Genomic DNA, 23,961 nt, shown 5'->3' with positions numbered 1-23,961 from the left:
TAATCACAGTTCATTAGGCTTTCAAAACTTAACAAATCAATCATAATTGTAAAACACACAGGTACCGGTTCATGGAACATGGTAAAACACATTTTTGAGAAAACCCAGTAGCAATCAAAGTTTTTAAAACACAATCCACAAACCCAACTTACTCATCTAAAAAAACTAGACAAACTGACCTTAAAACATATCTGATTAAAACACATTTTAGGTAAACCCCATTAACAAACACAGTTTTTAAAACATAATCCACAAACCCAAATTACTAATCTATAAAACCTAGATAACATGACCATAAAACACATTAGTGAGAAAACCCATTAAAAAAGAAGTTTTTAAAACATAATCCACACAACCAAATTACTACTCTATAGAACTTCCACAAACCCAAATTACTACTCTATAAAACCTACATAAACTGACCATAAAACACATTACCAAACACAACCAATAAAAACACAGTCATCCCCAACAAGCAGAAATCCTACATACATTTGTTATTTAAAACACACACCTACGGTTTTGGCGACTTCAACTCTGCTTCCAGCGACTTCAACTTTTCTTCCGGCGACTTCAAGTCTGCTTCCATCCATTTTGTTCAAATCCCCCTGTTTTTTTGAATCTCTTCCCTGCAAACATCAAATACTTCAATGTAAAACACGATTGAACCCTAATCGCCTACTAAAACACAGAACACAATGTCTGTTTGATCTTACGTATATAGAAGTTGGAAAATCTTTTATCTTCATCCATGATTTTAGGTATTTTTGGTATGATTTAAGGGTGTTTTCGTTGTGGGTTTAGAGAGAGAGAGAGAGAGAGGGAAATTCGCATGTAATAAGGAGATATGATATGCTGACAGTTATTTTTGATTAATTTAAAACAATGTTATTGACGAAAGTGCCCCTACTCATTTAAAACAATCTATTAAATATAGTTAAATATTACAAGATTGCCATTGATTTAATCTCAACCCTTAAACACACCAATCAGATAGACCAGATCGCTTCCTAGACTTTCTAGGAAAAACACACTTTCCGTGGGAACCCTACTCTCTCTCTCTCTCTCTCTCTCTCTCTCTCTCTCTCTCTCTCTTTATATATATATATATATATAATTTTGGATTTAATATATAAACGGGTCACGTTCGGGTCAACTAGTGAATATTCGGGTCGTGTTCGGTTCATATGTATGACACAATTTTCGGGTTCAGGTCGGGTTCGCCTAAGATTTTCGGATTCGGGTCGGGTTGAATCTGTAAACCCGACTCGTTTAGCACCCCTAGTATTTTATGCCATAAGTATAACTATAACTTAAAAAGAGAAATTGACAAAAAAAAATTATAATACATATTTTTGTTTTTTTACTAAAATTTTAGATTTAATATATTAATTTGCGAAAAGGAAAAGTTAAGGTTAAAAACTTCGGGTTAAACGGGTCGTGTTCGGGTCAACACGTGAATATTTGGGTTCATATGTATGACACAATTTTCGGGTTCGGGTTGAACCCTCTAACCAGCCGACTCGTTTAGCATATATAATCGGGCATATGAGATTCCTATTAATCTGGTTGTATTTGATCATTTGTGTTAATAGCCACCTGTTGGGCATTTGCCGCGACATCGACCATCGAGACGTTGCACCACATTGAAACCGGCATACTAACAACCTTGTCTGCGCAGAGTTGATAGATTGTGACCAGGTCTTCAATTCCGGATGCACAGCGGGTACTGTTGATGACGCATATCGTTTTATCGTGTTGAGAGGAGGGATATGTAGCGATGAGGACTACCCATTCACCGGTACTCTCGGGGTGTGTAAAGCGAGTAGGGTGAGTATGTGACTCTATGTTTAGTACGTTGTTATAATGTCACCCTAACACATTATGTTTCCGTTGTGCAGGATGGAATAGCAGCCACCATCGACGGCTATTGCAAGGTTAAAATTGACGAGCAAGCCCTAAAATGTGCGGTTGCAACACAACCGGTTGCCGTAAGTCTTTGTATCAATGGATCCTTCAAAGCTTAGCGTGGGGTAATTTCTTAGTTAAAACTTGGGAGGTTTTCATTTTGAAAAAAGCTAACAGTTTTTCATCGTCTAGGTGGGCATTTTCAAAGGCAAAACTGGAACGGTGAAACACGGAGCGGTTATTATCGGTTATGGTACCGAAAATGGAGTAGATTATTGGCTACTTAAAAATTCATGGGGGCCCACGTGGGGTGAAGACGGGTGTTTCAGAATTCAACGGAATGTTACAGAAATTGGTGGCAAATGTGGGGTGGCTATGTGCGCCTTCTTTCCTGTGAAACTTGGGGTTAATTGTCATATTGCGGATAACCTCAACATCGTGGAATATTGCCACTACCCCAAAAGGCGAGGAAAATGGCTGGATGATGAAATGCTTGGATGGTAATACTCTATATCACTAGTTAAATAAATAAAACAAAACAATATGAAAGTACTATTTATGTATATATTTTGTTTGACAGGAGAATAACCGGTGGCTGAGCATGAGGAGAAGTGGAGCAAAATATGGTAAATTAGTTTATATTTACATATGATCTAGGGTTTTTGTGGTCATTTGATTTATGTCGACCTTTGGTATTTGCTTATCTATTATATATGTTGGTAAAAGTAAGTTGTCTGTTCAAATATAGTATTTGAGTATTTGACTATCAGTTGTTGATCATTTGGTAACCAGTACTTGCTTATGTTTAGATCCTTATCATGTAGGCATTACTTATGTTTTGTTTGCAAGTGATATTCAATTTATATATTATTATTTGTTGACCGTTTATGTGTTATTATTTGGTATAATTGCAAATAACTTTGTTTAATAAAACACTTCTGGTGACTTATGAGTAGTATGATCAACTTAATGGGCCTACTCCTACTGATCAACAGAGATTGAATATACACTGTACGAGCTGCTAATTGATTCTAGAATGTTTTAGGGTGTCTCCAATTTTTAGAATAGCCATTTTTAAAATGACTCGTTCTGACCCAAACCAAAAAAACATTTTTTCTTCAGTTGATCAGTTCTGACCCGAACCAAAATAACCTTTTTGTTAATTGACCCGTTCTGACCTGAACCAAAATAACTTTATTTTTTATCTGACCTATTCTGACCCGAACCAAAACAACCTTTTTTTAATTGCCCCATTCTGACCTGAACCAAAATAACCTTTTTTTAACTGATCTATTCTGATCCAAACTCGTACTCCCCCCCCCCCCCCCCCCCGAACTAAATACAACTTTTTTTTTTTTTTTTCTGAAACGACCCATTCTGACTGGGCATGCTGTCCAACCCCACCCGTTTGGTTTTGCCATGTCCTTGTCGTTTTGTGCCTTCCAAAGCCGCCACAAAGTTGTTAGGAAGATCGCCCCCACTACCTTTTTCCATTGCTTCGACCCGTTTGAGTTGGTTATCGTCTAAAGTATCTCGTTACATGATACTTTGCTGTTGCGATATGGTTTTTTAACCAAATGAAAATTTGCCCCCAGACTGATTGCGCGTCCATACAGGTTACTAGCATGTGGTCCATAGTTTCCTCCGTTCTTCCGCGCCTGCAGCACGGTTGGTTCATGATCTGTACACCCCGCCTTGCTAATGCCTCTTTTGACGCAACTCTATCGAAACATGCCCTCCATACAAAATAAATCATTCTTGGTGGTATCCAATTATTCCAGAACTCCCATTCTGTCATTATCTGTTTTGTTTGCCAGGCCTATCTCCCTTCGAACAACAGCTACATTGAATGGTTCGCCCGTTTCTGTACCCCATTCCCATTCATCTGGCCGATCCCTTAAGCTGTACTTTCCCAACCCGACATAAGTCTTCCAATCTCCTTCCACTCCTGTTCCGTATTCGGGTTTTTTTTCCATGCCCAGGCCCACTGTATTGTGCTTCCCTCTTTACACATAATTTGATCCATTTTCTAGTGACTTTCAGCACTTACTACCCATTTGATCCATTTGACCCTTTTGAAACTTAACATAAGCCAAATTAAACTTCTTCATAGTAAATGGTCCGAAAGTGCCATACCTAGGCACATTTTTCTTTAAAAAAAGCAAGTGATTCAACAGATATGAATATGAAAACATCCCATTACTTAATATAAATTTCTGAATAAAGCAACTTAAGATTGATGTATGTATCAACTTAAGATGACGTATGTATCAAAAATACGCTTAGGATGACTCTTTTGGACAATCCAATGCCGTATGGCACGTTGAATGACTACTACAGAACGTGTGACCTTAATGACAGCATGCCTGTCGATTAAATATCTAGAAAAACTTCTTGACAGTTTTCTTCCATATATCTGTTAAAAATCATAAATGGAGAATTGGATTGGAAATATAAGAAATCAACAAAACATGAGTTAGCTGGAAATGAAGAGTAGTATTAGCTTCATACCAAATGATTGTTCTTGATAACTGATTGTATTAGATTTTGTAGTGGCTGATGTAATTTTCACCATTAACCAAACACGGATAACTACAAGACCCACGTTCTATCTTTTGAAACCATATCAAAATAAATACAAAACTTAATTAAAAGCTATAAATTGTGTGAAGAGCCTCCTGCCAAGAATAGCCTCCTGCACAAAAAAAAAAAAAAGAAAAAGAAAACTGTTAATATATCGAAGTGTAAAACAAGTATCTTAACAGCATAAATATTTTAATAAAATTACTTACAAAAATGTTTATTGCCAAAAAATCTGATTTTTTTTATACTTACCATAGACAATGAGCTTTGTTTAATGACAACGATTATGACACCACCGACTGTACCTGTTTAAAAACAATGACATGTTAAAAGATACATTCTTAGGAAAAAAAACTAATAATAATAATACTCATGTAAAGGTCCAACCGTGTCAGTGGCGGATCTAGAAGAAAATTTTAGGGGTATCCTAAAAAACTTTTATCTAGACCCGTTCCTGAGAATTTGAGAGTACCTGTACCGGCTAGTAAAAATGGGCCCTTAAGTTTTTCTTTTACCTAGGTTCATCCCTGAGAATTCGAGAGCCCTTAGGGGCCCTATGCGACTAGGTTGTAGACTCGTATATTACACAAGTTATATAAAAAAAATTATATAAGATTTAGAAATTATAATATGATTATTTTAGATAAGATATAATTAAAATTATGTATTAATATGATGTTGTGAAACTAGTATTAAAAAACAAAATTGTTAATCAACCTTTTCTAATCCATACTTTGTAGTATATTGTCACTCTCTATTCAACTTTTTCTAATCTATACTTTATAATATAGTGTCTCTCTAATAAAGTAAGAGAATGAAAACAATTTAATTATAGAATCCAAATATAATTATAATGTTACATTTTAAAGCACACGTTGGGTATATTTGTTTTGTTAATGGGGTACGACACACACGAGAACGCTATCAATTTTTTTTTTATAAAACATTAAATGTTATTTAGAAGTTTTATAAATAATATTTAGTTTGTTATAAAAATATCTTCAACAACAAAAAGAACCGAAAACTCACTGTCCTTCGATATTTGTTAAAGTATGTAATCTTATATGAATTTTCAATATTAGAAATCCTAGGCTTTAGAATGAATCGTATCTAAAACCTTTATCTTTAGTTTCATATAATTAGAGTTTAAAAACTTTCTTATTCATATATCCGTATAATCTTTTAGATAAAATATTCATATTTTTTTCTTGTTTATATAATATTTCTTTACATTTAAACAAAAAAAACAATTTATTAAATTGTATATTAATTTAAGAAAGAACTATTTTAATATTTTTTTGATGTATTATTTTCACTTTTAGCTTTTTATGCTTTTTTGTTATTTAGAAAAAAAATGTCATGTACAAGTAATGTTTGTGAAAAAAATACACGTTCAAGATATCGAGGGAATCTCTTGTGATAATAAACAAAATGAAAAAAAATGTAAATAAGTAATCTTTACAATAAATTAAATAAACTAAATGCTAAAGTTTGACTAAATGTAACTTTTGACTTTTCTATAGTATTTTTGCCTTTCCATTTATCATCCCAAGGGTCATTTTATTATATTAATTAATACATCTTCATCTTCTTCCCTTTTACATGCCGCTGCAATCACTACTACAAAATGGAGTATTAGACGGTGTTGAAGTTTTATTTTAGACGGGGTTAAAGCAATAACACCGTCTTAAAATCAATATCCATAGGGGTTTTGATTAAAATATTCAAGAAAATTAAAAAAAAAAACCCGTCTAATGCTTAAACACCGTCTTATGCTATTTTATGCAACCTTTAGACGGTGTTGTCTTGAACACCGTCTTATAACCCGGGTTTTGGCAACTTAGATGAGAGTCTGGCCCTTGATCAACAAAAAGATCCAACGGTTGGTGTTATATCTTGACACTAACATCAACAAAACCCTTAGCCGGCCTTTGCTTCCCACTTTCCCCCCAAATCGTACAAGCCTGAGAAGACACCACAACCACCTGAGATGGGCACCACCACCGGAGCACTAGGCACCCACCACTCGAGACCCCTAAATAACCACCGTATCTCACCATTCACGTCTGCAGTGTCCGAGACCCACCATTCACCACCACCGAAATATGTCGCACCACCGCCGGTTTCAAGGAACTCACCACCGTATCTCAACAATTGATGAATTTGGTAACTTTTTATATATTGTGTTAATTTTTTCTTCTGGCACTTGGAATTTGGATAATTTATAGTCTAGGGTTTGTTAGACCTTGATATCTAAAGCTAATTGTTAAAACTTGATATTTAGGGCCACTCAGACCAGCAGCCCGGCAGCATCCTCTTACCCTGACAGGACCAGAAATCCGGTCGGTTATTATGCACAACTTGTTTTTGCTCCAACTGTCGTAACATTTCCGCTGGTTTTAATGTCTTACCCTATAATTACAAGCCTAATTCCAGCTCAAACAAGTGTCCTCAAGCTTCAGGTATTCTAGTTTTCAAGGATTAATGCTTATATTTTTTTTTGAAAGGCAACCATTTATGCTTACGTTTATGCTTATTAGTTTATGTTTATTTTGTTTTTGTGTGTCGTGAACCGGAAATTGGCAGGTTTGTTTTGAAAAAACAAGAAAAAAAAAGTTTTTTAAGCATCAGCGACGACGGAGAAATGGTGACGATTGTGACGACAGGATAACAGCGATAATATCAAAAGACGGTGTTAAATAAGTTTATCAAATTGAACACCAAAAGACGGTGTTCATCAAGTTTAAGCCGGTGTTCAAATTGAACACCAAAAGACGGTGTTCACCAAGTTTAAGCCGGTGTTCAAATTGAACACCGTCTAATAAGACTTGATTTTAAACCGGTGTACATTAAGACGGTGTTGAAAACACCGTCTTAAAACCCATATCACCCCGTCTAAAGCTCTGTTTTGTAGTAGTGAATTCCGTCAACCGGAAATTTCAATTTTCTTCGAACATAAAATTTCATTCCATTTTATTTTTACCTCCTATATTTAGGGGTATCCTAACATTTGCTTAGGGGTATCCTCGTAATTGTTTAGGGGTATCTATGTATAAAACCGACAAAAATAATACACTACCGATACGAAGTTGAGCCGTAGCCCGTGCTACGGCTCGTTGAATGCTAGTTCCGCCCCTGAACCGTGTAACATTGCTAAATGTAATTATACAAAAGAAAAATTATTAATAATACAAGTACTATGAATACTTTTTAATATTATAAAAAACTTAATGTTGTCCAAATTGAGATGTGAAAAGAAAAAACTACCCAAAAGTACCATAAAACCAAAATATTCAAATTATCTGCAGTAGAAGTAGTATGTTTTCAATTTAAGGAATGTGATCAAATACAAACACTTATGTTTATAAGAACCATAAGAACCAACACATAATTGACAAGTGTCTTTCAATAAAAAATTAGTTTAGGGTAATTTAGACCTTTTGACCATATTAATTAATAACTAATTAAAAATAATTATTAAAACATCCCTAAATCCATGCAAGTTTAATTCAAATCTTAACATATCCATGATCTAGTAACTTTCCATGATCGAACCAACCTGTAGGAACCACCACAAAAAATATAATCAGCACAACACTATATAATTAGCATAACATCCTTAGTCGTTCTCCATTATCAGCACATCGTCCTCAATCGTTCTCCATTGTTAACATAAACGATGTTAGCACAACATCCTCAATCGTTCTCCATTATCAGCACATCTAATGTGCTGATTATATCTACTTTTGGTGTTTGTTTGTTTGTATTATATTGTAATTAACACATAATGAACACATTATCATCACAATTATAAAACAACTTTTGGTAACTTTTTTAAAAGTTACTTTTATAAATAAAAAAAGGTATAGCAATATGGTACTCATATTAAAGATAAAAAAAAATACTTGATTTTATGGTATAGTTTTTTTAAAAATAAAATAAAAAGTATATAAAAATTATTTTAGTTTAAAAAACCTTGGTGGAATTTGTATTTAATTGAAAATGGTCAAATGACTAGCAATTATACGAAATTACCCCTAACTTGTTAGTACTAGTTTTTAATTATAAGAGTTTTATTTTTAATCAACCTCAACCATTGATTTAAACTATCAATGGTTTAGATCTATTCTTACGGTTCTTACAGTTAGCGCTATTTGTCCAGGATCTCAACCCTTCAATTTAAAACAAAAAAATGTGGTATAAGTTTGAAAATTTTGGCAGTTTTTATTGTGGGAAAATTTTGGCAGTTTTTTATTATGGGAAAAATGTGGGTTGTTTGGATTACACGTAGCAGTATGTTGTTGTTTTCACATGTCATTTACACATCTGTTTAAAGAGACAAATGTGAAAAACAAATCATGACCTTGTCCTCTCAAGACACAAAAACCCGTATTTACTTCTTTTGTTCAGACTTGCAAGCAAAGCAAAATCGTATGAAGATACTGATAAAAAACACTACATAATTCGAATGTAAGTTTTGTTGTAAACCCTTAAAGTGCATAATGTTTCTTTTTCTTTTTTTTTTTACGTTTGAAGTGGTAGCTTAGAAATTGTTTTTAATTTTTTTTATCTAAGATGGAACCGACCTACAAATGTAGAACGCTGAACCAATGTGAATGTCAACAAGCAGATCACCACGATTCAAACGCCTGGAAGACATGAGCATTCAGAAATGAAGGTTTGCTCTTTTTATCTTTTCTTCGCAGTTACACATTTTAAAACTTATATCCAAACATCTAATTAGTTTTCTTTCATGCAAGATCGAAAAACTGTTAGAGAGTCAAAACAACCCTGTGCCTATTTTTATATTGAAAAAGGATTCTAATATATATATATATATATATATATATATATATATATATATATATATATATAGAGTCGAGTTCTTTACAGAACCCTAATTTTAAGAAGAACTTACAGAACTAATCTAAACCACTCATTATTTCTAATATTAAAAATTTAAAACTAAAGTAAAAGGTTATAATAGTAATTTACCAAATATTTCTCTATAAGGCTATAGGGTGTGGAGGTCATGGTTAGGACATGACTTGCCACTTAGGAACATGAATGGAAGACTACATCATCCCCTTGATTGATCTACCATGGTTTGCATGGATTAAACCATGGCAACCATGGTCCTCCTTTCCATATTTTAACAAATCATTTCCTTTTTCTTTAAACAAAGATAAATTAAAATAAATAAGGGACTAATGGTTTGGGTTATGACCACACCCTTAAGATAGTGATTTTGGATAATGGATTAGAGATGTGTTATATAACACTAACATGGAGGGTCATGGTGGTCATGAGTGTCATGACCATACCCTATAGCCTAATTAGTTAATTAAACCTCTCTCCTAATTTCTCTCTCTTGATCAGATTTTTATGGATTTATGTATATGTTAACAACAAACCTCATCTTTAACACAATCATTTGTTTTTTTAATCTGCTTACGAAGATACTGACTAAGTGCATATTTCCACATATGTAAGTATATTATTTACATATATGTAATTCTTTGGCAAGTAATGTTCATAGTGATTTTTCAAAAAGGTAATGTATTTACAGGTAGAGGATCCTGTAAAAAGTGCTCAAAGTGTGAGAAGTGTGAGAAGTGTATTATAACACTTTATATAATACTATATAACACCATATAAACACCGTATAACAATATGTAACACCATATAATACCATATAACACTATGTAACACTATATATCATTATATAACAAATATAACACTATAGGTTGTCTGATAGCATGTCTATGATAGATGTATAGTGTTATATTTGTTATATAATGATATATAGTGTTACATAGTGTTATATGGTAGTATATGGTGTTACATATTGTTATACGGTGTTTATATGGTGTTATATAGTATTATATATAGTGTTATAATACACTTCTCACATTTCTTACACTTTGAGCACTTTTTACACTATCCTTACCCTGTATTTACATATATGTAGATTTCACAATTATTATATTATATTTGGAGGATTCGTTGGCCGTTCAAAAAAAAATTACATATATGTAGATCTTCACAATTATTATATTATATTTACAGATTGATTCCCATTTACATACATGTAAATCCTTAAATTTATCATCCAATTTTTAAATGATAACATAACGAACTGTCTGTTTACATACATGTCAATACTCTACGTATGTTTATCTATACTATTTACATGCATTTTCATATAGAGGGAGGTTCATTTGAGAAGAAAATTAAATTGAGAAGAAGAAGAACAAAGGGTACAATTGTAAAACATTAAATAGTTTTTCTCTCATCTCATTTATTATTCTTGTTGACTAATTAATTAGTCTTAAAGATTATCATCCTCCACACTAAAATTTTTGCCTAGACACATCAAAATTTATCCTACACGTTTTTGAAATTTATCTTACACATACTGAAATTTATCCTACACAACTCGTAATTCATCCTACACACCTCATAATTTATCCTACACTTTAAATTAACTTTTTTTTCTTCTTTAAAAAGATATATATATTTTTTGAAAATAAGTTACAAATTTAATTTAGTTAGCTATTAAAAAGGAAGACTAACAATTAATGATCTATCTAATTTTACCAATATACCCTTACACTCATATTAAATACAAAAATTAAATGAAGTAAAATAAAGCATTCTTATTGGTTGAAGTTTTTATTCTTACAAAAAATTTATTCTCATTTGAACCCTCCACTTTTCATATATGCATGTAACTAAAAATAAATGTTTACACATATGTGTGTAACAAAAAAACAGATATAAGAAATCTATATCAACAAACATAATTCAAATCGATATATACACATTCAAATCAATATTTACACAAACGTATATAGATTTTTACACACATGTAGATAAGAAAGAATAGATATTTACATATGTGCACATTCAAACTATTAAAAAATATACAATGTATTTTTAACCTACACATTCATTATGCATCTTCAACTAGCTCTTTTTGCCGTTGATTTTTGTGGTGTTTCCCAAAGAGTAATGAACACCTCAAGACCTGTAGCCTAAAACAACAATCGTATATAAAAGGTTTTTACTAAGAAAACTTATCTATAATACTACTAGTGGGAGAGCCCGCGCTTCGCGGCGGGGAAAGATGGATGATTTTTAACAAAATTAGATAGAAAAAAGCACTACTCAACGGAAATTTTATATAAGAAAAAACAAAACCAAAAGCGAGCTTCAATTTAGGCTCAAAATTGATTTAAGCCGACTCGATTCGAGTTGTTAACAAGTCCATACTAACATTAACTTGCTCATATGCGACTCGACTCGGTACATTCAACCTAAAATTTTATATTTAAAGAAAACTTTTATATTAACATTAACTTGCTCATATGCGACTCGACTCCCCACCTCACCATCATACCAAGCCAGAACAAAGAAAATCACAGCTGCAACAAGTAAAATTCTAACGAAATTATCATTAAACTGATACAATATCAGACCGAAAACAGATTGCCCTTCATGCTTTTCCAACTCATTTGTCTCATACTTTTGCAGCCGCTTCTCAACTTCACCATTAGCAAGACCAAATTTGCATCCACCTGGTAGTTTTGTTCACCTGCAAGATCAATCATCTTGTTACCATAATGATCCGGATCACACGCATAACAAAAAAAGTCAGTGGGCAATGTATCTGATGATCGTAAAAAACATTACTTTTACAAAAAAATATATAATTAAAAAGGTGGACTATAGCAAAGGCAATCACAAATGAAAAGAAACAAGATTTACCCAAACTTGTTTTGCTTCACAATTTTCTTTACCATACATGAGGAAGTGTTTCCTTTTGAAGTATATCACAGGTACCTGTGAATTGTTATTACTATTTTCTTATCATGTACAAAGTTGCAACACTTTCTATTAGTCAAAAGTGTTCAATAACATCTAATAATTGTTGTTAGTTTAAGTTTACACCGTACATAGTCATTTCTTTTCTCAACCGATCTTTAACTGAAGCTAATGATGCTTCAGCATAATCCATCAGATAGCCTTTGTGTATACTTTTCGACACTTGCACCAGTGTTTAAATTAATTAATGAAACGAGCTGCCGACCAAATTCGGGCCAAAGAACCTGAAAATAACCAATCGTAAGATGTTGCCCACTTTATCATAAATCATCATCTAATTGTACACTACTTACTTTAACTGACTGGACTTGTCTTGACATGCATTGAAATCCTTAAATCGAACAAAATAAGCCATTGATTCACAACTCACACTACCAACTTACTAAATAATGATTTAAGAGGCTTCTTCTATACATGTGACAATTTGACTACACTTCTTACGACTTTCGACGTGTTTGACATAGCTTGCCTAATCCCTTTTAGTTCAACCCTTTATAACAATCTAAAATATTCTAAATCTTAAAAAAAAAAATTAAGACATTGTATGCATTTAAAATATAGTTGTGGATACTTTTAGCCAAATCAACCTACTCCTGGATTAGAACCCTCAACCACTTTGGGATGAACACATTTAACACACACCTTGATACCGTTTGTCTACAAGCCCTTTCGTATTCTGCTTTAGCAAGTTTTAAGGTTTGTTTACCCAAATCAACCCATTCATAAAAAAAATAGGTTGAAATTTCCACCTCTACTAACCATGTATCTAAGGCTCTTTTCTTTTGTTTGAACATTTAAACTTAAGAGAAAGTTATATGACAAAACAAGAATAACTTACTTATGGGGTACATATCACATGTTCCCAACTCTTTGACTGCTAAAGGCAACCCCTCTCCATCAGAAACCTGAGAAGCAAAGGCGCCATAAATTCAATTGCACAGAGGAGGTCCAACATTAATGAACCATTTTAACTTTTTGTAGGGCAATCAAAGCCAGACCTCATAATCAACTCCCACACTCTTGGTGTTAAAATTTCATATGCTTAGGCCATATAATTTTTCCACTATTATCCATACTAACGACAGGCTCCTCATGACCAACTCTCTCCATTATGGTCCCTTCATCATATCTAATGATGACCCTGTACAGTGGAACAAGATACTAAATGAGTTGGTTACAGAATTTCTGACCGAAAAAAATAACATCAGAATATTCACCAAATAAAGATCCCAGCCGAATGAAGCATGTTCACCAATCACAAAAATGATAAAAAGAACCAGGAAACACAATGAGCTGGAGAATGAAGATAAACCTAGGACTTTAAATGATATGATACAATTTCTAAATCGTGCAAATATATAACTAACTAACAACTTACCTACGTGAACCTTTCAAGTCCAAAATTCAAAGTGTTTTCTTATCTGCACCAGAAAAAAAAAAGCTAAGCAATAATTAAACAACCAATAAATTGAGCTTATTAGGGAAAGACGTCCATGTTTTAAAGCAATTGCATCACAACACAGGCTTCCAGCAGCCATTTTTACTGTCAGTTTATTATAATATTCCACCTATCATATTATACATTAATGGTATTATAGATATTATAAAACGTAAAGAACACCATAAAAGATTAATCAAACAAGATATTTTTTAAACCTCATCATTATCCAAAAGGAATAAGGTCTCATTGGTATCCATGAGGTTGGTACATGCAACTAACACAAATTAGGATGATCAGGTGAGTGAAAAATTCTCACCTGAAGTTTAAATTCCAAACCAAAATAATTAAGTTGAGAACTGAAAATAAAATATAACAGGAAGAATATCAACAATATAGTCGGTATAAGATAAAGAAAAGAAGGAAACAAAGTATATGAACAAAGAAAGAAGCTTACTTCCAGCAAAACTTTTGTGAGATTTATCATCGCTCTTAAGTGCAAGATAATCAATACTTCTCTTCTTCCTCCTTTTATACAGTCTTCAAAACAGTGTAAAAGTAATCAATATACATACTAAACTGAAAAAAAAAAAGACAGAAATGATAGAATATTAAAACACAGAATTCATTACTGAGTATCTTCATTGGACAATTGGTTCGTATATGTGACAAATATTCATGTTCAAGATTAATTGGTCCAAATATGAGAGGGTCACCAATGTCCCAGCACATCACATCACATGAATTCTATAATCCGATCATCTGAACCACCAGTGCCCCATAAACCGTAAACACAAGACGCTTCAATCTTGGCATTCAATCAGGAATTAAAAGCCGCAAATTCAGTAATCTTACCTGGTCAGAACGCCAATCGAACAAGAACATGCCACCTTCTTCCTCCTTGGGAAACCCTAATCGAACCCTTCTTTGGTCACTACCCACACTCTTGCTCGTGGTTCTCTCTTTTTGTCTCTTCACTTTCCTGTCACGAATCGCCACCACAAGTATTTAGGTTTTCGTCAAAACCAGTACCACCATCTTTGGGAGTGAAGAAGATGAACTGGTGGTGCTGACACAAATATTGATCGGTGAAGCGGTGGGAATTTGATGATTGGAGTTAGATGATGATGTCGATTCCTATGCTCAATAGTCAGTCATACGATAGAATAAAGAGCTCTGGATACTACGGCATTCAATTTCAATTGATAAAGGGTTACGGATTGTATAACCGGGGTGGATGGAAACAAAAGGGTTAATTGACGATTGAGCTCTTTATTTAATAGATGGAATTAGTGTTAATTATGTGAGTGGAATTTACTATTATACCCTTTTAGTGTCTTAAAATGTTGACTTCTTTACAATTTTACCCTCATAAAACAAGCTTTCATTAGTTGTACATGCTGTTATAGAATTGATACGCGTGGTAAAATTACCATCTTGTACGTCACTTCTCATTTTTAATATATTATAGATTATAGATAAAAAGGAGAAGTGATGTACACAATTGTAATTTTACCACAAGTATAAGTTTTGAAGCATAATGTACAATAGTATACAAGCCATTTTAGATAGGGCTTCATCAAAATTTTAAGACACTTCAGGGTTAGCATAGGGATTTCACTAATGCAAATTCATTACAGCCCTGTAAACGAATCGTCCGGCTATTAAGCAAATGGTGTCGTTCAGTTTTACCACATTAGATTAATCAATCGGTACAAAGTCATCAAGAACAGGAAACATGTACGTAACTGAGGACAGATTGATAATGGTGGAGTTCGTTGTCATCCAAAAGCATGTTTTCATCTTGTTCACCTCCAATTCCTATAGGAAAGAGATCCAAGGTACCGTAAAATTCGTAAATTTAGGGTTTGTAATTTGTATCGGTAGGCTCAACAGGTCTAAATCTCTCAATAATCTAACACAATCATTTCTATTTATCATTTCATTATTGCTGATTGTCTATTCCTAATAGGAGTTTGTGAAAATTTTGTTTTCAGATCTTCAGCAGCATTGCAGATCTAGGGTTTTACTAGGGTTTCGGTTTCGATGACGACACCGTCTCATTTACCCGTAACCGCCGCTCAGGCACGTGTATATATATATATATATATATACTGTTAGTGTATCGGTGTGTATATGTATGTTGTATGTATACACAGAGTGAAGTTAATTTGGGTTTTGGTGTGTACAGGTGGGAACATACTTTGTTGGACATTATTATCAGGTGCTTCAAACGCAAACTGATTATGTTCACCAGTTTTACAGTGATAGGAGCACCTTGCTTCGTGTTGATGGTCATAACAGAGAAACTGCCACTTCAATGCTGGTAATTTGTTTGATTATGCATTATTAGGTTACAGTATAACTTGATTATTATTTGTTTGTTTATTGATTATTAGGTTTGAGACTCTTTTCATGAGAGATATTTGATGTGCGTGGGCTGCATTTAGTAAATAATAATTGCGCGTTTAGTGTTATGCGGTTGTCGGTTTATGATATGATTATTTGTGATACATTGTGTTTGTGCTCACGCGTTTCACGGTTGCGTATATTGCAGCAAATACACGCGCTTGTTATGTCGCTTAACTATACGGGAATAGAAATCAAGACGGTGCACGCGCTCGAGTTGTGGGACAGAGGTGTTGTCGTGTTGGTTTCAGGTTCTGTGCACGTTAAAGATTTTAGCCTGAAGAGGAATTTCGTGCAGGCGTTTTTCCTCGCGCCTCAGGAGAAAGGATACTTTGTTTTGAATGATATCTTTCACTTTCTCGATGACCAGCCAAATTATCATCATCCTGTTGCGTTTATGACGCAGAACGATTTGGTATCCAAAATGAATGCTTCAACTGCACTTCGAGAACAAGGTATTGTGGCTTACTGTGTTGCGTTACCATACACCGTTAACTGTGCCATCTTCTTTTAGGGAATTTAACGGTCGAAAACGCGCAACTTGCTAACGCTCTTTTAATGAAAGAAGAACTGATAGAAGATGCAAGTCATCAAATGTCGCAAGCTTCAATCGGATTCAACGAGTTGATTTCGAGACTAGATTCTGCCGAAAACGAAAACGATATTTTGAAAGAATTTTTGATTTTTTTTAATTTTTTATTAATATTTTGATTTTTTTAAAGCTGTTTTGATTTTTTAATTATTTTTTTAAATTTTTTTGATTTTTAAATTATTTTTTAATTTTTTTGATTTTTTTGATTTGTTTTTATTTATTTGGGGTGATTTTGATATGATTACTCTTAATATCCACTTTTTTTTCTTGCAAAAAGTGATGCTGAAGAAGAATGCCCATTTGAAGCTCTCATGGTTCTGAAATATTGAGGTGTTCATACACATGTTGGCTGGAAACAAACAGGTCTTTATTTTCTATGAACAACAAAGAAAGACTTTCAAAGATGAAGAAGGTAAGTGTACATTTTTAGATGTTTACACCATTACATGGGTCCCATTTGCATGCACAATTTGTTAGTTTATCCGTTGGAAATGGGTTTTGTTGTGGGCTTTTGATGCGTAATAAACCGTTTTTCATTACACCTAAGTTTCTTGAGCTCATAGAACTCAGTGTTGGAAACCGGTGTTCGGAAACCTCCAAGGGCAAGCAAAGGTACACTCCTTTTGTTGAATTTTAGGTTTGTAACATGAACAAAAGTCACGTTTTAAAGGCCAAATCCAGTGTATTTCGACCAGTCTATTACACTTAGGATGACTTTAAACCTTTTTCGTTCAGTTTTTTTTTAATTTTGTGTTAAAGATAAAACATAACCTAAAACGACCCATTTGGAAATGGGTTGAAAGTATGAAACGGCCACCTCTAAGAAGAAGAAACAATTCTTATCACATCTTCAGATTTAAAAGATTAATAAATTTGACAATCAAAGAGGTCGTCAACCCCATGGTATGTTGTACATTGGCTTTGCTGACTTCAAGTGGTGTTTTTAAATTTACATTAACTATTACATCAAGTTGCAGTATCATGACTCGGTGAGCAAACACGCGTATACATTTGGATAGACAATGTGTAGAATTCTTAAATTTTTGACATATATTTTCTTTTGCCATCAGTTAACAGCTCTAAAAAGAGTCATTTTACTTTTGGTAATTATGTTGCGTTAAAGTTTTAGATTAAAGATTTATGCATTTGCAGGTAAGATCTCTCATTTCAATGTTGACCAACGTAAAGAATGCTGCTATTCAACCAAGCAACAAAAATCCGTCAAGAAATTGTGACATTTCATCTAAGGCTTTTTTTTGTGTTTTATTTAGTGGTGGCAAATGGCAGATTGCGTAACGGGCTAACGGGTCAGAATGGATCAATACCAGTTGGTTTGGCCTATGCTTTATCCTTTTTTTAATTATCTTCAATCTTTTAAAATTCGTCAACAAATTGTGAGATTTCATTTAAGGCTTTTATTTTATTTTTTTTTAGTGGTGGCAAATGGGCAGACTGGGTAACGGACTAACAGGTCAGAATGAATCCGTATCAGCTGGTTTGGCCTATACTTTGTTCATTTTTTTAATTATCTTTAATCTTTAATAATTAATATATTAAATTAGACTATAACAACTATAATTTCAAAGTGATTATATAAAAAGACTTTTAAGACTTTTGCGAGATGGTAAATGGAATGATGAAGATATTATTCCAGCTAATGCTCGTTTGCTCGATGGCGAACCCTTAAAGATTGTCTAGGTTAGTGGTCAAACGTTTGCGATTATGTAAAATTGTTTTTTAATCATGTTTTAGTATCTAACTGGTGAGTCCATTCCGGTCACAAAAGGTTCCGGGGATGGTGTGTATTCTGGCTCGACTTGCAAAAGGTTTGAGGCGGTTATCAGTACCGAGGTCTACATGCTCTTTGGGAAAGCTGCTCATCTTGTTGATAGCACAAATCAAGTTGGTCATTTTCAGAAAGTAAGCACGAAAAAGATTTGAAATTTACATTCCGGTCGTGGCAACTCCATTGTGTTTTAAAATGTGCCGCCTCACATCGCACGGGTTATGGAATGAAAATGTTAGGAACTTGGAATGGCTATGATTCGTAATACACATCATCTATCCTATCTAATAAATAAAGAACTTGGGTTGCCACGTGGCACCCTTGACAATCCAAGATTTTGGAGGGAAATTTTTCTGCAATTTAGAATTTTATATAAAACTTTTTTTTATTATAACTAACTAATTAATCAAGGAAACAAGTTAATATCTCTATATTCCGAAATACCTGTTCCATATTTATCTTCAGACTTCAGAGTTTCACGCGCTACGATTGCTTATCTCCACCAACGATTTTTCCTGATTCACGCTGCTATTCAAATCAGTCAACATTTTTTTTAAACGATTCGGTAGGACGGCTTCCATGGATCCATTTATATTCCTACAACCTATATTTACTCTTCATCTCTTCTATGCTCTCCAATTTGTTTCAGAATCACCATTATTCTTTGATTTATAAGTTATAACACCACAGGCGTATAATAGCAATTGAAGGTACGCTGTGATTATAAGTTAAATTAAACTGCTTATGGTTATCTGCTTATGTCAAGAAAACAATGCCCAATCTATTAACTAATAAGCAATTGAGTTGTTTAATCTTAATCACAGATTTTTTGCTTAAATGTTATTTTTAATGAAAATGCTACAGGTCATGCGTTTCAATCAAACTGAATGTGGGGTGTTTGGCATTTTCTGCCAATCTTGGAGGATGGATAACTGACACACTTGTGAGTAGAGGGTTGTCCATGACTACAGTTCGAAAGGTAATTTTTCGTGGTAAGAAAATCAGTGGGCAGGACGTTCACCGGTAGGGTATCGCTTCTTGGCCCGAAACACTTTGTCCAACTTAAAAAAAAACAGAATCAGTTTGGCAAATATAATGATATGCATCACTCGATGTGTTAAATTTAGTGTTGAACTGAGAAATGTTATTGATTGAACCATGATATTTTGCAATGTTTTTCTAAAGCTTCCTAAGGTTTATTATTCTAACTTTTGTATGGTGCTTTATGGGCGAGATTATGATTGTTGCAGATGCATTTTAACACAAAACACTTTTTATGTGACCAATATAAGGATATGCATCATATAATTATGATTGTATTAGTTGCTCTACTGTAAAATAGAAATTTCGGATATTTAAGTATGATGATAACATGAGTAAGTTTAATGCCCCGCTTGCGGTGTGCACATCCAATGTATATATGTGTGGGCGCTCAGGGGGCAAAAGTGGCTGAGGAGGGTAAGATGTAGACAACCTTACCTCTACCCCGTAGGAATAAAGAGGCTGCTTCCAGTGAGACCCCCAGCTCGATAGTAGTTTTGCATTAAGCCTTGGACATAAGGCACATAACACTCAGCAATTGAGACAAACACCGATTAATGCATGTACCCTCTTGTCTTTGGGCTATCAACGTCACCACATAATACATGATTAACCATCCCCTCTTTTAACATTATTTTCATGAAATTAGTTTAATATTAGTGCACTTTCACTTTTACCCCCCGAGCGCCCACACATTGTATATACGTCATCTCCCCTAAATGATGATTTATGAGCACTTATAACTTACACAAGTATTAACTAATGAATATCGTTTCGTTTGTAAACAATCTATATGTCTATCTAATTATGAAGTTTGAAGGGTAAATTTTCTAACATAATATGTTGTTTCTTATATCCTTGCCTTCGCCTATTATCTTTAGTTTATATTCCTGCATTTTCCAATATCTTTGGTAATTTCTGTTGTTCTTCTATATTGTTTTTTCAGGCATCCATTGTCTACAACATATTCAAAAAATAAAAATAAAAATAATACCAGGTTTTAAACATTCACTCGTGTTACAATTTTGTGAATTTTATCGTTTTTATTGTTCAACCCGTGTAATACACGGGTTACTAACCTAGTAATTTAATCAGATATCAGTCGGACACCCGCCGCAACGCGCGGGCATTCCCACTAGTTTAGTGAAAAGCAATCTAAATCTAATAAAAAACTCCAATAAATGCCACATGACATTTTCTTATTTAAAGTTTCAAATAATGTCATATGGCATTTTCTTATACAAATCATTAATAATATTATATTATAATTCAAATTAATGATTATTATTAATAATATTATGCTATTGATATTTGTATTAATTAAAATTCAAGATTGATAATTAAAAAAATACTTAAAGTTTTTATTAAAATAATACTTCAACTTTTCTTTTAACGGCGGTTATCTGTAATTTTAAAACCTATGATTTTAATATTTTTAAAATGAATAATTATGCTTTTTTCATATGATCTATAATTTTCATATTCTACATATTAGTTGTGGTTTCCGATTTATTCTTGTGTTTTACAATAATTTATGCTTAAGGTGAATACTATAAACTACTCAATTCAATCACATTTTTGTAATAAGATTTTTGTCTCTCTTTTAATGGAAAGTGTTTGAATCTTATTTATCATTCTTTTTAACTTGTAACAGGCTCATGTCAAAACGAGTGATTTTTTACGGGTCAAAAGGATATGAGTCATGTTAGGCCAACGTTTCAACAACTTTTGTGCATTCTAATTTTTTATACATAGACATTTTGTAATATTTGATGTATTGTTAATGACTAACAAAAACATATTATCAAAAGTATGACATAGGATTTCTTTTTAATAAAACGATAGCATTCGAATACTTTTGACACATTTGGTCATTTCAATTTTTTGTTTTTTTTTTTAAATGAAACATGTTACTCAGTTGAATCTTTCCGATAAATACGACTCTAATTAACCGTTTCCACTATCATATATAAAATGTAATTTCAGTTCTATGATTTATTTAGAGATTTATAATATATACATATATACACATAGCCCGTGTAATACGCGGGTCTATAACCTAGTATAAATTAATAAAGCAGCCATTCAACGTCTGCATTTGTTATATAACTATTTCAAAACACTATTACTTAGCTCTCAAGCTTTTTCAACCCATACAAACTTATTTATTAATTATCTCCAATCTTATAATCAGTGTCAAACTTTTTGATTAAAAAATCCTTTTTAATCTGGTTATGAAATGATTTTATTTTGTTGATAAATAGGGTTACAAATGCCACTAATAAAATAAAGAAACTAAAGCATTCGGTCTCCACTATTCTAATACGCAATTGATGTGCAACTCAGATCTAAAAGAGAAATGAAGGGATTAGAGAGAGAAATTGAGAAATACATGGAGGGTAAATAAGGAGTTTATTTTTTAGATTTTCCCAAATTACCCTTTTTACTTTATTAATTGTTTATTAGACATCCTTTAATTACGATACTACCACTATTATTTTGAACCACTGATTATATAATCTAAGGGTTGTAATAAGTACTGTATGTTCTGAAAAAAATAATTGTTCTGAAATGATCTTCACCCTATATATATATATATATATATATATATATATATAGAGTAAGGTTCATTGGGGAACACTAAAAAAGTGGGGAACTGCGGGGAACCGGCTCAAACGAACTCCAATTGGACTCATTCCAGCGGCGTTGGAACCGGCTCGTCGAACCCTAACTAAGATCTCTACCCTAAACCCTAAATTCTAACTCCTAAACTCTAAACCCTAAAGCTAAAAAATAAGGCTAAAACCTAAGCTAAACCGCAAAATCTAAACTATCAACCCTAAAAGCTAAACCCTAAAGGCTAAACCTAAAGCTAAACCCTAAACCCTAAAGCTAAACTCTAAACCCTAAAGCTAAACCCTAAGGCTAAACCCTAAAGCTAAACCCTAAAAGCAAAACCCTAATATACTTAGGGATTAGGGGTTATGATTTAGGGTTTAGGGTTAAGAGATATTAGTTAGGGTTCGACGAGACGGTTTCAACGCCGCTGGAATGAGTCCAATCGGAGTTCGTTTGAGTCGGTTCCCCACTGTTCCCCACTTTTTTAGTGTTCCCCAATGAACCTCACACTATATATATATATATATATATATATATATATATATATATATATATATATATATATAGAGAGAGAGAGAGAGAGAGCTAGGATCCTGTAAAAAAGGCCCAAAGTGTGAGAAAGGTAAGAAAGAATCTCAGCCATTAAATCTTTTGATCTAATGGTTGAGATCAATAGGGACCAAAATGTAAAATATTTTTATTAATTTGGATTGAATTGAAATATCTAGGGGCAATTGTGTCTTTTTATCTTCATTTTGTAAATCAAAATCCCTGCAATTTCGTTCTCTCTCTATCATACGTTCCTAATTTCTCTCTTTCTCTCTCTTTCTTCTTCCATCTTCAGAACAGAATCCCTGCAAACAGAAAACGTTGATAGCATCAGACGGAAATAGTTGTGGCCCATTTCAACCGCTACGAGAAGGATCCGCAGGAGACATTCCAATCGGAAGATCCAACAGCACAACTCCAAAACCACCACGAATCGGAAGATCAAACATCAATCGGAAGCGGACCGGCAGTGGTGGTCGACGACGGCGGTGGCGGACCGGCATTGGTTGGGTTCGACGACGGCGGGTGGTTGGGTTCGACAACGGTGGCGGTTGGAAACCATGAGATTTTACTGTCGGGTGGTTGTGTTCGACGACGGCGGTGGCGGACCGGCAGTGGTGGTGTCGGCAGCGGAGAAGAAGATGATACAGAGTTGTAAGGATTATTGAATGGTGTTATTTTTCTTTTCATTAATGGTGTTATTTTCCTTTCTTAATGGTGTTTTTTCCTTTTTTGAATGGTGTTATTTTTCTTTTCTTAATCGTGTTTTTTTCTTTTCTGAATGGTGTTTTTTTTTTCTTTTTCTGAATGGTGTTATATTTCTTTTACTGAATGGTGTTATATTCTTGTACTGAATGGTGTTTATTTTATTTACTGCTGAATGGTGTTTTTTTTTTGTGCTGAATGGTGTTATTTTTGTGCTGAATGATGTTATTTTTTGTGTGAATGGTGTTTTTTTTGTGCTGAATGGTGTTATATTTTGTGCTGAATGATGTTATTTTTGTGTGAATGGTGTTTTTTTGTGTTGAATGGTGTTATGTTTGTGCTAAATGATGTTATTTTTGTGTGAATGGTGTTTTTTTGTGCTGAATGGTGTTATATTTGTGCTGAATGGTGTTATATTTTCTGAATGGTGTTATATTTAAAACA

The 23,961-nt window shown here is 33.4% G+C and overlaps 1 protein-coding gene across 14 annotated transcripts; it reads left to right on the top strand.

Moving 5' to 3' along the window:
* Positions 1-15,424: 15,424 nt before the first annotated feature.
* Positions 15,425-19,807, top strand: LOC110921724 (nuclear transport factor 2). 14 transcript variants are annotated; one of them, XR_004886480.1, is made up of 7 exons: positions 15,425-15,657; positions 15,814-15,901; positions 16,008-16,142; positions 16,374-16,680; positions 17,095-17,229; positions 18,089-18,148; positions 18,252-19,807. XR_004886480.1 is itself a non-coding variant. In XM_035986797.1 (5 exons), the coding sequence occupies exons 2-5, from the start codon at positions 15,863-15,865 to the stop codon at positions 17,136-17,138; spliced, it is 525 nt and encodes a 174-aa protein (XP_035842690.1). In that variant the 5' UTR covers positions 15,425-15,657; positions 15,814-15,862; the 3' UTR covers positions 17,139-19,807. The 14 variants fall into 14 exon arrangements, 1 of the variants encoding a protein (XP_035842690.1); XR_004886482.1 differs by having other exon boundaries at positions 17,095-18,148; positions 18,252-18,288; positions 19,468-19,807; XR_004886475.1 differs by having other exon boundaries at positions 17,095-18,148; positions 18,252-18,288; positions 18,428-19,807.
* The last annotated feature ends 4,154 nt before the right edge of the window (positions 19,808-23,961 follow it).

Source organism: Helianthus annuus, chromosome 17 (genome assembly GCF_002127325.2).
Source record: "Helianthus annuus cultivar XRQ/B chromosome 17, HanXRQr2.0-SUNRISE, whole genome shotgun sequence".
NCBI lineage: Eukaryota > Viridiplantae > Streptophyta > Magnoliopsida > Asterales > Asteraceae > Helianthus > Helianthus annuus.
This window is presented reverse-complemented; position numbering and strand designations above follow the sequence as displayed.